This window comes from Protopterus annectens, chromosome 6.part0 (assembly GCF_019279795.1).
Source record: "Protopterus annectens isolate FY-2018-M chromosome 6.part0, PAN1.0, whole genome shotgun sequence".
In the NCBI taxonomy this organism is placed as follows: domain Eukaryota; kingdom Metazoa; phylum Chordata; order Ceratodontiformes; family Protopteridae; genus Protopterus; species Protopterus annectens.
The window spans coordinates 186634108-186651652 of record NC_056737.1 but is presented as its reverse complement, the minus strand read 5'-3'; the positions used below and the strand labels follow the sequence as shown (position 1 = coordinate 186651652).

The 17545-nt window shown below is 41.7% G+C and overlaps 1 protein-coding gene across 1 annotated transcript in view; it reads left to right on the top strand.

Moving 5' to 3' along the window:
• Positions 1 to 17138, top strand: part of TMED8 (transmembrane p24 trafficking protein family member 8) — a 526133-nt gene extending 508995 nt beyond the window's left edge. Inside the window, exons 5-6 of the mRNA XM_044073905.1 lie at positions 6810 to 7100; positions 15225 to 17138. Of these exons, the coding sequence (XP_043929840.1) occupies positions 6810 to 7100; positions 15225 to 15442 (509 nt within the window). The 3' untranslated portion in view covers positions 15443 to 17138. The remainder of the gene's footprint in view (positions 1 to 6809; positions 7101 to 15224) is intronic.
• The last annotated feature ends 407 nt before the right edge of the window (positions 17139 to 17545 follow it).

Here is a 17545-nt window from a genome sequence, read left to right as displayed (position 1 = left end):
CATTTCTTTTCAGTGAACCTGTTTCCACCTTTTGCAAATTTGTTCAAGATTTCCCTTTCCTGTCCTGAAGCTGTACCCCCATTTTGCACTAATGCACTTACTTATATCTTCACTAAAAAGTTGATCATGTTATCTGTTCTGTCATGAATGTCTAAAAAAGGCATCTAAGAGCAGTAAACCCAGACAGACCTGCAGTAGTCCAGTAGTCACTTTCCCAACTTCTGACAGTCTTCCTCCCACTGCAGCTGTCTGTGTCCTGCTATTCAATTGCAGCTCTCCATTTGTCAGGCTTGGTCCTTCTCCCATCCCTTGCAGTTTTCTTATAGGTTCATAGGTAGGTACTAGGCTGTCGGCCCAAGGGCCTACGTAAGCCTAGCCAGCAAGGTTCCATAGCTTACGCCACCCAAGAAAGTTATTTTCCTGTGCCACTGTCCAGCAGAGACACAGAAGTGATCCCCGGGGTGCATTTCCTATTTGCCATCCATTCATCAAGATTTTTCTTGAAGAGTGCTAATGAAGAACTTTGCTTGACATAGATGGGTAGCTTGTTCCAGAAGATAGGAAGTCTCTGGGACAGGAATCTATCCCTCTAGTGTGTCCTGTTTATTGTGGTGACAAGGTTTAGGTCCCTAGAGCGTGTAGCTCGATGGGATTGGGATTTCTTTAGGTGTAGCATGTCCAACAGCTCTGGGTTTAACATAGCTTTATATGTTAGGCAGAGATCACCTCAGACTAGGCGATATGGAGTATAGCTGGAGTTTTTTGAGGTGGTCATTGTAGGGCATTTGTTTGAGGCCAGTAATCCTCTTTGTGAGGTACTTCTGTGGCCTTTCCAGCTGCTGCAGATGTCTTGTGAGGTACATTCCAAAAGGGGCGTTGTACTCTATAATGGGTCTAATGAGTGACGAGTAGAGGGGAACAATGACCTCTTTTTTCCTGGATGAGAACCCTTTTATGATGAGGTGTGCCACGTAGAAGGACTTCCTGACTACTGTGGTGATGTGACTATCAAAGGAGAGACTACTGTCCACCTGGGTCCCAAGGTCTCTTATCACGCATTCGGTGTTAAGTAGATTGCTGCTTATGTGGTAGTTCATGGGTACAGAGTTTTTAACAAAGGGGATGGCACTGCACTTTTTGGCATTGAGCTTGAGGCCATGGCTCTGACACCAGGCATCTGTCTCAGTGAGGCCCTTCTGTAGGATGTCCACATCATTCTCTTATGGTAGACTTGAGGTATCAGCCTCTTTGAAATACCAGTAGGCCACATATACTTGTACACCCTGTCAATTTTATCTGTAAGCCAGCTATGAAATTAAATCAGGGTTAACTGACAGCTGCATCTGTCTATAAACCTTTTTTGACTGCTGTCCTGGAAACTTTTGTTCTCTGGAAGTGTTACCAGCCTTCCCTGCATGATTCTGTCCATGATTTTCCCTGTCACTGTTGCTAAGCTAACAGGTTTGCAGTTCCCAGTTTTTCCTACCCTCCCCCCTTACAGTTATACATCAGTTGCCATCTTCCAGTTCTTTGTAACTTTTGAAGTGCCAATGGCCTTTTGAAGATTTGTGTCAGTGTGTATTGGCCAGATTTCTGAGGACTGCTGGAGCTAGATCTGGTCCTTGTGTTTCATCCTGCATAAGTACAGCCATTTCTGTCTGCCTCTCTTTCTCTCTCCTGGTGTTGGTCCATTAATCTTACCAATATGCCCTACATCCCTTCCAGCACAGCAGAACCATTGCTGTCCTTTGTGAAGACTGAAGCAAAGTAGTGATTCACTAGCTCTGTTTTTTTCTCAGTGTTCTGTGGTCTCACTTCCATTGCTCTTCAGCCTAGCTAGTTCTACTTTCCATCCATTTTACTATGTACCTGTAAAAACCCTTGCTTGCCTTCTGCTAATTCCCTTGCAGATTTTACCTTTGCTGCCCTTGCCATTCATTGTCTTTGTTGCCTTTCTTGCTAAGCTCCTTATGTTTTGCTTCTTCATCTCCCTACCCCGTTTTCCTGTTTTTTAGCCTAATTGCTAGCCTTAGGTTCTTGCGTAGCAATACTGACATTCTCTTTTTGCCTTCTTGACTATTACAGAGGTCATGTGAATTTACCAGTATGATCTGCTTGTGTTTGTATATCTGGAGAGCACAAACTTATGACCACATACCCCATTGTGTCCTGTGTGAGGTGCTGGAATAGTATGGGGCACCAGGGCTGCTGCTTCTGCATACCTTTCATTCACTGGATTTGCAGAACATGAGTTGTGTATGTATTCTCAATCATTTTTTTCTTTAGTTTTTATTGCTAGGAGGTCATGCTTGGTAAACTATGTCCGATTACGGCCTTTGCCGACTTCTGTTCTCCTCCCCATTCCTTAGCTTCCTTCTCCCAAGTTCCACCACACACACATCCTTTCAATAGGTCGACACTCTCTCTCTCTCTCTCTCTCCTGGTATGTACAGCCTTTTTGCCTTACAGGCTTAGAATGCCCCATGATTGTTGAGTGGAGTGAAAGAGCAGGGGCTGTCATGCTATGACCAGCTATTGGCATTCAATGAAGGTGCCCTAATTTTACCCCTGAATGTACTGTGTCGTGTCAGCTTATGGGGTATGCAGTATGTGTTTTGTAAAAAAAATATGCCCCACCTCTACGGTGACACGTCTCATAAGCCCCTCCATGATACTGTTCTACCAGTGATCTTAAGTCTCCATTAGGAATTGTGACTCACTGGGAGTCCCCCAGCATGTTCCCACCCACTACTTCCTGATAGAGGAAAGCCCCACTATTCATTTGCCACCCCTATAGCTCCTCAAACTATTAAGCTGCTCATTGGACATGGATCACCTGGGTTGTAGTTGGGGCTTCATTCCATTACAGTGAATGAGCTGGCGTTTACATTCTCAACTTAGGGCTTCACAAAGGGTGTACTCTCTTCTCCCCTTCTCACTTGTGATTTTTATGGACAGGATGTCAAGGCACAGACAAGGTTTACAGAGTATCTACTTGTATAACAAGACGATTGCATGCTTCTAGCTTGCAGATGTTGACATCTTGGCATCGGGTGACTATGATTTTTGGCACACATTGGGATTATTCATTTCTGAGTGTGACAGGATTGCTGCAAAAATCAGAATCAGAAGTCATCACTCTCTTAAAAAAAGGGTGAATTGCTGCCTGCAGGCAGCCAGACAAGCTGGAAGAGCTTGTGTGTTGGGGTTTTGTCACGACTGTAGGCATAGGGGATTAAGAAACTGACCTGGAGATTTGAGCAATTGTGACGTGTTGAGCTAGACTGGTGGTGAAGCAAGACCTGAATCATTGTATAAAGCTCTGAGTGTACCATTTAATCGGTGTCCTCCTCCTCACCTGTGGTCACAAGCTGTGGTTAGTGATCAAAAACATGCCATCATGGTCACACTGGTTAATTCTAACTCTTGGATCACATACTCGTATATTGTAACTGATGAAAATACATACTGTAAATGTGAATAATGTTCTGTGTGTGTATATGTTGTAAATATAAAGATACTTAACTGTAAAAACTTTACAATTTAGCTAATAATTTTAACTAGTGTGATACTGGCACTGATATAATGTTTTCTCTTTTTATCTCTTGTAGTTAATTGTACTTTCTACCCAGGTCATGACTGAAAAGGATCAATACACCAGTTTAGTTACCCAGTTATCACATGTAAAATGCATAAATAAGTAAATAATAAATAAAATTAGGTGCCCTCACATGATCTTTGGCCTTATTTTCTGTGATAAAGTAAGGATCTTTGTAATACAGGAGTACCTCTTACTGCTTCAGTAGGCGTAGAGGAGTCTGATCTTCTTCTTCTTTTGGCTTTTCCCGGTTGGAGGTCGCCACAGCGGAACTCCGGTCCGCTAATGATTGACAATAGATGTTTTACGGGTGCTGAGGTGCCAGCTCGACGCCCAACCTTCAACAAAGGCACACCCATTCTACGCATGTCTTTAGAACGTCACTCGACTGCGGGGAGGACATGCAGACTCCACACAGAAAGCACTCCAGCCGAGAATCGAACGGGAGAACCTCTTGCTGTGAGGCAACAACGCTACCGCTGCACCACCGCAAGGAGTCTGATGAGCTGGTTTAATTGACCATGTGGTGAGGTTGCCTTTGGGTGTATCCAGCAGAAAGTATACTAGCACTGTCTACTGAAAGGGGTCTTCCAGAACAGCAAGGACACATCTAAGAGATTATTTAGTCAGCTTATCCAGGAGAGATACTAAATTTATTCTTAGCCCAACTGCCAAAAAACGATTGCTTTTAGATCCCCGCAAGATGAGCTGGGAACTGTTGCTAGGGATACTAAAATGTGCTCTGCCCTTCTCAACTTGCTACCACTAGTAACCCCTTCCCACACTTTCCTGATACAAAGAGGAGTTTGAGTGACAGGTGAATTTCAGAAGGGTGGTAAATGCAGACTGCTGATCCCTAAAGTGGTGATGGTTCTTGCAGAGAGTACAGCATTTTTTTGACATAGAAAAATGAGAAAGGAAACATCCAAATGTTTGATTGGCTGTAGTCTTTCAAATTAAACTTGTATAATTGGATGAGTAACCGCTAATTTATCTGGAACTGAATTACTTTGTCCTTCTTGAGGATGGGATATAGTATGAAGTTGGGTATTGACAAAGCATAAATGGTCTTGGTACTTATGTGCCATGTATTCCTATGATTCTGTCAACCGAAATTTGTCTGCTTCAGAAATGAAAGGGTGGCAATTAAAAACATTAGGATGTTACATTCTTAACTCTGTAGCAAAAAAAAGTAAATAAGGCTGACTTGCGCCATTTTGGTCTTAAAGAAAACAGTATATAAATGTTTTCTCTTTGGGTAAAATGTTATTTATCTGGTATATCATATTATTTCAGTTAATTATGTGGATTATTTTTATTTTAAATAAGGAAGTCCCTTATCAAAAGGTTAAAGTCTACTAACCTGATAACATTTCTTGATTACAGCCATGTATATTTTGGTAACTTATGACACCTTATATGTGGTGTACTCAGCACTAAGTTTGCAGGTTATTGCAGAAGGGAACTGTAGATTGTAATGGATGAGGGAAAAACTGTGCATACCACCTACCCTGACCTAGCCAAGGCATTTGACACAATCCCCACTTAGGTGTAATAAAAAAAACTGTAAATTGGGAATTAACCCCTACATCACCAGGTGGGTGGTGAAATGCCTCTCCAACAGGACACATAGTGTCAAAGTGGGTGAATTCCCTTCTAGCAAAAGGCCAGTCACTAGTGGCATACTACAGAGTTCTATGCTGGGCACTTTACTGTTCGTAATTTATTTCTCAAAGGTTCAGGCAAACCTGGACAGCCTGTGACTGCAAATTGGGAGCAGTCACTGAGTCCATGAAGAATACTAATTTACTGCAGAAAAGATTAATGCAGTCAAATGATTAGTGCAAACTACATGGATTGAAACTAATTGCAGAAAATGCATAATTATTCCCTTTTAGAAAGCTAACATCCCTGTGGTCTGGGTACTCAGATTAATAGTAATCTGAATTTTGAACATCAGGTGTCCATAGTGGTGAGAAGTCCTTCTGTGTGACACATCTCGTAAGTAAAGGCATGTAGTTGAGTACAATGCACTTTTGCATGTACCTCACCAGATACCGTTAACAGCTGAAGAGACCACAGAGGTTTCTCACCAAGAAAATGCAGGGTACACAAAACAAGTCTTACATGGAAAGATTGAAAGTCCTATCACTGTATTCTGTCTCATACAGGCTGCTAAGGGGTGATTCATATCTAGCTTACAGGGCAGTCTATGATTTGGCCCTGATGGAAATGTTACACATTCATAAATCAAACTGCACAAGGTCATTCATTCCAGGTCTCTGACATGAACATATGCTGGAGAGATAGCTACATCTCTCAGAGACTACTACTTCTGTGGAACAAGCTTCACATTCATGTGAAGCAGAGGCCCTCCCTGACCCTCTTCAAGCGCAACCCAGATCAGTGGATGGGTAATCATAAATTCACTCTTGGGGTGACACCTATGTCCCTCATGGAGAGAGGCAGTCTGTATTAATTACCATACCATAGGCTTATACCTCTGTGAACTTTGTTCACTTAGCTATTGATAATTGGGAAACTTGGAATAAATATGGCAAGGCTTGTAACATCTCTTGGGCCATTAGTCTGGTGACCTCCTATGAAATTATGTAACCTTGGCTGTGTGATACACGTGACCCAGATGACCAGGGAATCAGATAGGGACTTAGAGGGACCACTGAGTGAAGGAGGGTGGAAGTTTAATTTAATTATTAACTGACTATACCAACTAGGCACATATACTTCTCTTTTTCAAGGGTTACCCTGGAGCACTATTCTTTATAGAGCTTCATTATTTCACACATATTTTTAAGTGTAATGTTCTTTCATTATTTTAGTTGAAAGACTGAGCAAGATGCATTGTTTTTCATAGTGATACCTTCCTTTTGTATTGCTTTGACAGTGTTCAGAGCTGCAGGTACAGAAAGATGCAGACTACTGTAGTTTCACAAGGAAGAGTCACTATAACCTCTACAGTGATCTCTGTACAAGGAAGATAAATGTGTTACATTATATTGAAGAAGTTCGTTATCAGTTCATACTGTGATTGTTCCATGAAGAAAATTAAACAAGGTAGACTAAAGAGAGTAGCTAGTAACTGTATCCTAACTACCTTTATAAACTCATGAGTGTAGTAGATTTGTGGCAAGCTTTTTCTGTTTTGAGTTGTAGTTTTCCTTCAATTTTATAAGTTTTGATTTATGTGCAGTTCATATCCCTGCCTTCACACCTCCATCTACCTGGACTTCTCCAAAGATTGCAGAATTTAAATCCAAGATGAAGCAAGAGAAAAATGCAGTGACAACTGTGAGCCGTGGGGATGTTTTGACCATGCGGGTTCCCACCCATCCTGATGGCAAGCGTCTTTGCTGGGAGTTTGCAACTGATGGGTATGACATTGGCTTTGGGATATATTTTGATTGGATTCCTGTCACCAGCACTGCCATCACTTTCCACATCAGTGAGTCAAGTGATGAGGAAGACGAGGAGGACATTGAAGGTTAGTGCTTGAATATCTTTTGTTAGCCATTAATATCATTAGTGTTACTTAATGCACTCTGGTTCTGCTAAAAGCAGACATAGTGATTAGGTTTTAAACCTCTAATGCATTTTAGATATGTAGTAATTTACATGTCATCTCTGCATATCATATGTAGTAATTTACATGTCATGTGCAGAGGTGAGTTTAACTTGGTTAACTAATTCATTTTAGGCATGTTGTAATGTATTTGTCAAACTTAGGTTTCTTTGTTATACAGTATGGGTTTATGATGCATAATTTTGTCTTATTCACTCAATAGGTGGGTATTCAGACCCCAAACATCTAAACCTTGAGCGGTTGCTATTCAAACCAGTGATGTTCCCAAGGCTACAAAATACAAAAACAATTTTTTTGTAGTGGACAACTCCCCTCCCCCACAACCCCTATCATGTGCGAAAGCCCTAGCATCCCCAAACTTTGAATGCACAGACTCTGAGAAAAGGGAGAAAGCGATAAAAGTTCACTCAACTTCAAACACTGATCAAATTATAGTTTCCATTACTTAACTCTAGCCTCTACTATGAGATGACAACAAACTTACAGTGACAATGCTCTGAGTATTGACCAGCAGGCTGCTGACAGACATTAGGTTTCCCATGAAGTGTTCATAATTAGTATAAATATAATTGCAGAACATTTATGCAAAATGTAGCTGTATCACTGGACAGGTAGAGCATTCATTGTGCACTTTGTGAACAGTAATTAATCACCATTGTTGGGATGTTCTGTTTTGCCTTTGCTGCTTAAGAGTAGTTTAAGTGTTTTAGAGATGGGATTAAATATCACAAGAAAAATGAAAAGGTTTTTAGAGAGTTGTGTCTTTGTGGGATAGGTTACCAGAGTATGTTAAAGAGCAGGCTTACTTGGTGCATTCATGATTAATGTCGATGGGTATCAGCAGTGGTGACAGTGGACAGTGTGGAGCTTGTGTTCCTTTTCTGATTTATGTATGTATGCTAGCTAAGCATTGTATTTTCAGTTTTATTTTTCTGCTTTATTCTTCTTTGTAACTGTTCCTGTGAGAAATTATATTTGGTCTGCAGTTGTAGTGTGAGGTCAAGAGAAGCCATGCCTGTCTCTTTGGGGGAAAATAGTTAAATTATGTAGTTTCTGGAATATTACATGTTTATTACATGATCATACAGTTGAATGAAAAATATGTGTAATCCACTGTCTGATGTGTGTTTAATAACCATGCAGTGAGGTTGGATGCTGCATGGTGAAAGCTGCATACAAAAAATGTCACTCTTCCAGACTCCATGATTTTGTGTTTAAGCATAGCAGCACAACATGATGTACAGTTATCTGATTTAATGCATGACATTTGTAGTGTTACATCATATGTAAGCATAGTAACACACCACAGTGTACATTTTCATGGAGTAGTGCATGGCTGTCTTAGTGTGACCTTGTATCTAAGCATAGCAACACTCTAAGGTGTACATCCTCCATGAGTAGTGCTTGTTCTGGGTAGTGTGACATCATATCTAAGCATAGTAACTAATTCCTTTGGATTTGTGCAACTCATGAGCAGTGTTACATAGTCTCTAAGCTTAGTACTAAAAGTAATAAATGAGGGTGTACATTCTCCAGGATCAGTGCATGGCCTTGGTAGTGTGATATCATAGCTAAGCATTGTAACACACCACAGTGTACAATTTCTTGGATTAGTCCATGGTCAAGGTAGTATTACATGGTGTCTAAGCACTGTAACACATGAGTGTGTATGTTCTCCTAGAGTAGTATGTGGCCTGGTTTGTGTTTAAGTATAATAACACACCAGGGTCCACATTTTCTTGGATTAGTGCATAACCAGAGTAGATGTTCATCGTATTTCGCTGTTGCAGTCATTACTCTTGGGTTATCCTGCTGGCAGGCTGCCTGCAGTCGGCCTGAATTCCAAAGTCTTGGTCTGGCGTCGGTTGCTGTCACCTCTTCCCTGACGTCAGTGCGCTAGGGGTATAAAAGATGCAGCCGACGACATTTTCTTCAGTCTTTCTTGCCACGCGATGCCCGAAGCAAAAGCAGTTCGCAAGTGCCGGTCGGCCGACTCCTGAGATTTTCAAAATCGAATTTCAGATCTGAAGTCTTCATTAAAGCTAAGTACCCCATTGGGGAAACTTTTTCTTGCTCCAGACCGATGTCAGAAAAAGTTAACAATTGTATTTCTTGTGGGAAGCAAATACCTGATAAGGATTTTCATTCTTACTGTATTTCTTGCCTAGGCCTTGATCACGACGTTGCTAGCTGTCTGTTTTGTGCTAGATTTAACCAACGCACTGCTAAGCATCGGTACGATTTTGCCTTTCATTACTTTGGCCGAAGGTTTAATTATATAATGCTGTCAGAACAGCCGACGACTGGAGTTTATAAAAAGCGCAAGGAAAAGGACAGACATCCGAGGTCCAAAACCGACAACGAGGCCCCCGTTAGGCCAGTCGCTGGTTCGCCGGTTCTCAGTGAGGCGCTTTTGCAGCCCCTGATGCCCGCTACCTCAGAGCCACAGGCCACCTCCGACTCCCACGTGGAGCCGACTGGGCCTCTGGATACTCAAGGTATTGGACTCTCGGAAACTATTCCCTCAGATGGGTCCGGAGCCGCTGAGCAGGCATCGGTTTCTGAGGGTGTTTTCAGACCTACACAATTATATGTCAAGCCAACCTCAGCTTCAAAGACAGACTAAAACAGCTCTAAAGACAAAGAAACAAGTACAGCATTCTCCTGGACAGACTTCCATGCCTAAGAAACAGATGCTTAAAATGGCCGAAGACCTAATTACTTTGATCAGGGGTTCCCATCCCCCTCCTGATAAGAGGCCAAGGCAAGAGACAGAATATGACTCTTCTGATCAGGTTTCAATTTCCTCTGAATCCTCTTCTGAACAGGGATACTCTTTTCTTCCCTATGAGAATTCTGATGCTGAAGAATCTATTCCTTAAGCCTCTCCTCCTGAGGATTATTCTTTTGGGGAAACCCTGCATATACCATGTGGGAGCATTTTCACTGGGAGAGCCAAGATTACTCAGAATCTAAGAAAAGGCTCAGAGACTTTCTGTTACTACCTCAGCACAGACCTCTTGCTATTCCACCTGTTCTAGACATTGTAGATGATGTATTTTCAGAGTCCGGCCTGTCTCCTGACTCTTTACCCCCTGCACCTGCTAAGCCAGACAGATATTACAGGGTTCCAGACTCTCATAAATTTCTATATAAAAACTCTGCTGCTGACCCAGAAACTATATCTCAGGGTCCCAAAGGGGTCAAGGCTTCCACTGCAAAAAACCCTGTCCCCTTTGATGGGGATTCTAGGGCACTGGACAGATGGGGGAAAAAAGTTTACACTTCTGCTACCTTAACTGTAAGGGCTTTAAATTGTCAGTTTCATATGCTTAAATATCAGCAATACTTAATGTCACTGCTTAAACAGAAAATGTTGACAAATTCTTAATGTTCTGATAACAAGGAAATGCAGGATTTATTGCATGCAGCTGAACAAGTGGGAAAGCATATTTTGCAATGTGGTTTTGATTCACTGGAGGCCTCTTGCAGGGCCGCTGTTACGGGTTCTGTCATTAGAAGGCATGCTTGGTTAAAGGAACAGAATCTGCCTGATCATGTTAAAGCAAAATTATTGGATGCTCCATTACAGCATGATACTTTATTTGGTGTTAAGGCAGAAGAGGTGTTGAAGAAAATGGAGGATAAAGTGAAATCCATGCAGACAGTTAAGGATTGCCTACAGGTACAGCCACCCAGATTTAGCAGGAACTGGCCTACAAAGAATTGGTCCTTTCCAGTGTCAGATAGGCCACAAAGAGGCAGATACAGACACCCCAGAGGCAAATCTCAGCCCCAAGGCTCATACAGGCCTAAACAATGGGGTGCTTCTACCTCCAAAAGTGGAGAAGACAAATCATAACCATACAGGAAACAGTCCCAATGACTTTCCTCTGCCAGAACCAAGCACTTATCTTTTGGCAGCCCCCTTAGGGGGAAAACTAGCACTTTTTTTCACCAAATTGGCACATGATTACCCAGGACAAATGGGTCTTGAACATAGTGTCTCAGGGCTACAGGTTCCACTTTCACACCCTGCCAAGGGCAAAAGATATGCCAGACCTGCCACACAATCAATGGGCAGAGGCACAAAAGCAAGTTTCATCCCTCATGGACATAAGGGCCATTCAACAAGTACCACAACAACAGGAGGGACAAGGATTTTACTCGAGACTTTTCTTGGTGCCCAGAAAGGACAAAGCCTGGAGACCAATACTGGACCTGTCTATACTAAACACATTTCTGGAAGTTCCAAAATTCAAAATGTTGACTCTGCAGCAGCTACTGCCCATGCTGGGCAAGAAGGCTTGGCTCATAACTTTGGACCTAAAAGAGGCATACCTGCATGTCCCAGTCAGACAATCTTGCAGAAGATACCTCAGATTCATAGCTGGCTCAATGCACTACCAATTCTCTGCACTGCCCTTTGGCTTATCTGCTGCGCCCAGGGTCTTCGCAAAATGCCTGGCACCAGTAATTGCATTTTGCAGACAAAGAGGAATTCAAATATGTCCTTACTTGGACGACTGCCTTATTCAAGCAGAGAACAAAGACATTCCACTAAAGCATCTGGCGTTTGTAAAAAGATTACTAATTTGCCTAGGGTACACAGTAAATGAAGAGAAATCAAAACTAGTACCCTCTCAAGAGATAATATTCCTGGGTACAAGCTTAAATACAACTGCCCAGATGGCTTACCTCACGCCAGACAAACAAAGGCAACTGACTTCTTACTTCAAAATGTTGGCAAGGAAAATTCTGCAGGCTTTGGGCTTCATGGCATCCTGCATTCTGCTAATTCCGTATGCCAGACTGCATATGAGGAAACTACAATGGTATCTAAAAAGTGTTTGGACTCAACATTGCCACAGCCTGCAAACATTAATTACCCTCATTCCCTGCCTGCAACAGGAGTTTCGATGGTGGGCACAGGCCTGTCACCACAACAAGGAACAGCCATTCACTTTACCCACAGCCAGGCAGACACTAACAACGGATGCATCAGATTATACCTGAGGGCCCACATGGCAGGAAAATGTATTCAGGGCACATGGCCCGCAAGCCACATGCATCTTCATATCAATCAAAAAGAGATGCTAGCTGTTCAGACTGCCCTGACAGCTTTTAAGGATCTACTTCATCCAGGACAACTACTGATAAAGACGGACAATACTACAGTCATGTGGTACTTAAACAAGCAGGGAGGCATACATTCCTACCCCCTCTGCAGACAAGCCATGACTTTGTGGGACACAGCATTGACTTATCAAGTTCACCTGCAAGCACAATTCCTGCCAGGAAAAATAAATACTCTGGCAGACAAACTAAGCAGAAACCTCATGGATCCCCACAAGTGGAAACTGGATCCACAAGTCTTCAGCATGATAATGAGGAAATGGGGATGCCCGGACATAGATCTATTTGCCTCCCCTCACAACTGCCAACTACAGAGATTCTGCACAAGGATTTATCACAAGCAAGCATGGAAAGTGGATGCCCTATCTTTTAGATGGAAAAACCTAACAGTATATGCCTTTCCTCCACTGCCTCTCCTCCCCAAGGTACTCCTAAAGGTCAGACAAGAGAAGCCAAAAATGATACCGATTGTCCCAGACTGGCCACGCCAGCACTTGTACCCAATCCTAAAGACCTTGTCTCAAGGGCCAGCCTGGACATTGCCTCAAACTTCTCATTTACTGACCCAACAAGACAATCAGATCCTGCAGAGCCAACTCAGGACCTTAAATCTGGCAGCATGGCAGATAATGTAGCCATTCAGAACACTCCTCTTTCAAAAGCTGTAATGGATGTTATCTTGGAGGCCAGGAGGCCCAGTACCAGAAAATCTTATTCAAAAAAATGGAAGAGATTCTGTGCTTGGAACCAGGAACAAGGAATTGACATGTTTGTACCAAATATTCCTCAGATTTTACAATACTTAACTGAGATGCTGAACAAAGGCCTATCCTTTTCATCAATTAAGATTCATGCCTCTGCCATTTCAGCCCATTACAATACGGAACCACCTATCTTTTCTCATCCTTTAATAAGGCAGTACCTCAGAGGGGCCAAAAACATAAGACCTCCAAGGAGAGCACCAATACCTGCATGGGACCTCAATTATGTCTTGGAAAAACTCACACTGCCTCCTTTTGAGCCAGCCTCAACAGCTGATATAAAATTCTTATCCTGGAAAACAGCTCTGCTCCTAGCAATAACCTCTGCAAGATGAGTCTCGGAGATACAGGCACTCATGGCTGTGGAATCTTTTATCATTTTCCATCCAGACAGGGTTTCTCTGAGGACGAACCCTACATTTATGCTTAAGGTGGTGTCCAGTGTGGCCCTTAACCAAACCATTCCCTTGCCTACCTTTTATCCAAACCCACAGAACAAGGGTGAGAGACTTCTGCATTCTTTGGACATACACAGACAGCTACGCTTCTACTTGGACAGAACTAAAGCTTTCAGAAAGACAGAGCAACTTTTAGTGGCATATGCTGCAGGATCACAAGGAAAGGCTATCTCAAAACAGACTATTTCAAAATGGATAGGCCATTGCATTCATTTCTGCTACTCACAGCATGGCAAATCAGTGCCTAAGGGCATTAGGCCACATTCTACCAGAGCAGCAGCCACTTCAGCAGCCTTCCTCAGAGGAGTACCAACCAAAGACATATTAGAGGCTGCAACTTGGAGTTCAGTGCACACTTTTACAAAGCACTACCACTTACCTCACTACTCTAAATCCAGAGCAGGCTTTGCCACTGCAGTTCTGCAGGACCTCATAGCCCCTCCTAATCCTATTTAGCCCAGCCACCCATCCTCAGCTTTGGGATTCAACCCAAGAGTAATGACTGCAGCAATGAAACACGATGAACATAGTACAGTTGTGTACCTATCATAAATGTAGGTGTTCGAGTGTATTCACTGTTGCAGTCCAGGTCACCCTCCCACCATCCTCCTTTCATTTGCTGGGTCTCATCTGTACTTCTCTATTCTATACAACCTATGTGGTGTATTTGCTTGTAGATGAAGGAAATGTTTACTTTAGTGCATGTATGTTTATTGGCATAATCTATTTAGACTACCCTTTTGGGGGCACCTGACATCTGGGGCAAGAAAAACTGAAAAAAATGGCGTCGGCTGCATCTTTTATACCCCTGGCGCACTGACGTCAGGAAAGAGGCGACAGCAACCGACGCCGGACCAAGACTTTGGAATTCAGGCCGACTGCGGGTAGCCTGCCAGCAGGATAACCCAAGAGTAATGACTGCAACAGTGAATACACTCGAACATCTACATTTATGGTAGGTACACAACTGTACTTTTTACATCATATGTATTCATAGTAACACAACCAGGTAATACATTTTCTTGGAGTAGTCTAAGGCCTTGGTCATCTGACATTATATGTACTCATAGTACACGACCAGGTTGCACATTTTTCTGGAGTAGAGCATGGCCTGGGTAGTGTGACATCATATGTATTCATAGTAGCACAACCAGGTTGTACATTTTTATGGAGTAACACATTGCCTGGGTAATGTAACACATGTGTTCATGGTAGTATAACCAGGTTGTACACCTTCCTGGAGTAGAGCATGGCCTGGGTAGTGTACATGGTAACACAACCATGTTGTATATTTTCCTGGAATAGTGCACGGCCTAGGTAGTGTGCACGTAGTGCCTGACACTATCTAGGATGTGGAGTGGTGCAGTACAGCACCCTGTCATGGGATACTCCTAGTTTATTTTTATCTTTTTGTAGCCACATGTTGCTTTTTTTTAATATAAGCTCTATACAATATCTAATAATTGTTTTATCTCAGTAGTTAACATTTTAGTAACCATTTTTTTTATTCCAGATACCTTGGTTCCATGTATATACTACACATATTTGTGTAGCCTTTGTATGTAATGAAATTCATAATTGCTTTCATTTTTCTTTCTCCCATGTACTCATTTCAGGGTTCCATCCCCAACCAGACAATAAAAGTAGTATTATTTTTGTTCTCTACACAGGTCCACAGCCACCAGGTGACGTGGAACGGGGGTCGAAGCACAGCCCACGTTCTCAGTATAGTGAGATTTTGCCAGTGTATCGGAAGGACAGCCATGTGGAAGTGCAGGCCGGGAGTCATGAGTACCCTGGAGAGGGAGTGTACCTTCTGAAATTTGACAATTCATACTCCCTTTTGAGAAACAAGAAACTGTATTACCATGTGTACTACACAGCTTGAAGGCAGAACATGTGGCTTTGCTCTGTGTCACACACAGGCTGAATGTGTTACAATGAGTAACTGAAGCATAAAGGAAAGCCAGTCCAAACTCCATATGGCCACTGTAGGGGATCAGCAGTGTATAGCACAGGTGGTACTTTGTGGCCTGCCACAGAATGTAGATCTTTAAAGAAATTTATCACTGAATCGTTATTTGAAATATTTATATAGTAGTCATGTAACATTTTATCATGCTGAGAAAATTATTATAATTTCTCCTTATTATTCATGTTAAAAACAGTCTTGTATACTTTTTGGTCAGAGCTTATTTTATGTATGATTATTGGTGTCTGAAGCATTTACTTGAATGAAGACGTGTTGGCCAGCAGTGGCTAGAAGTGATTAAAGAAGTAGGCTACCCAGCTAAAAATGATTGTTGCAAATTACTTTTATTGTATCTTGGTAAAACAGATTATTTTGTCTCGTCATAAGTATGCAAGTGATTCAACAATGTTTGTCACACTGAATGTGAATTGTGGTACTTTAGTGCAGGGGATTAATGTTATGAGTTGCTAACTAGCTTCATCCTTTTATCATGGGTTTGATTCCTTCATTGTACATTTAGCATTTGATTCAGCAAGTCACCTAACCAGATAGCGCCCTGGGTCTCCTGTAACGAGATTCTTGTGCCTAGTGGGTTTATTTGGTTAGCCTTAAAAACTGAACTTCTTTATTTGAAAGATAGTTTGTCATACCTTGTTTTACTTTTTCTTATTCATCTGCTTATTTTGTTAGTGAAGCTGTTTAGGTAAATGGGATATTTTCTTAATGTAAGTGCAATTCATGCTGATGTCTAAATATGAAAAGAGTGCAATTTATTAAAGTGATTTTCAGTGAGAGCAGTTCTCTAAAAGGAACATAAACTTTGTTACAAGTTTGCTTCCATCTGTATAGCACTGGTGAGCTGAACCCCAAAATTCCGTGTACCAAAGTGAGCTGCTCCAAGCCTTCTGCATCTTAGGATGAATGCAGAGCTAACTGCAGCCACTGTCATTTTACTTGAATTACTTCTACTGGGGAGCTGTTTTAGTTGATACGCCAGCTTAACGGTCTGTTCCATCTTCTGCAAAAATCCTCATGTTTTATTATGTTTGGTGCCATTTTCACGTGATAGGCCTATGACAGCAGTGAATTGTGTTATGAAAATGTCCTGTATTACAGATTTTATAAATGTAGATGAAGTAAAAATGAATAAGTAATTTGTAGATGAGTCAGCACCAGTTATTGGTGCCTGTAGATAAATCTAATGCCTTATGATGGGAATTATTTATGAGCTGGAAGTGATCCATGTCCCTTCTCCTTTTTTGCCTTTCCCTTATTTCAGGTATAACATTAAACTGCTGAGACATACAAACAGGATTCAAAGGAACTTTCATCTTTTTTTTTTTTTTTTTCAGATTGTAGGTGTAAGGAGCAGATCTTTTTTTCATTTAATTTCATGTGCACATTGCAACATGCTTATCAGTAACAGAATGTTATTCCACACATGCTTCCGAAGAGCATGTAAACGTGTGTAAACCTTTGTGGAAAAAATCAAACTTCTGTCTTATTACAAAGTCTTTTTTTGATTTAAACAAATGCATCATTTTCACATTTGATTATGATCTGTCCTCTAAAGTCCAACAACGTTTTTAACAGTAAAATCATAACAGCTTGCTTTTGTGGTTCCTTTTTCATTTCAGAATATTCAAGGCTATCTTTCTAGGAATACTGCCTGGTACTTTTTTGAAATCCTCATTTTGGTAAAGAGCTTGATGCATGACATTCGGGATCCCAGCAGATTTAAGAAAATACAAGGCATGTAGGTTACTGCGTATAAGCTTATATTTGTCTGTATCAGATATTTGGGTTTGGGGTCTGATACTAGCAGCCAGAAGTACAGTGTGGCATGAAGGCCTTTGCTGCTGTCTTTAAAATTCATTGTTAAGCTGAGGTCTTAGGTGCTTGAGTTGGTCATAGTTAATTTGAGTGTTAAGATTCAGCGGTACTTGCTCGAACAAGAATATGTTGTCCTAGCCAAGTTTCCACTCTTATGTATGATAGCAGTTCAAGTCTCACTTGAAA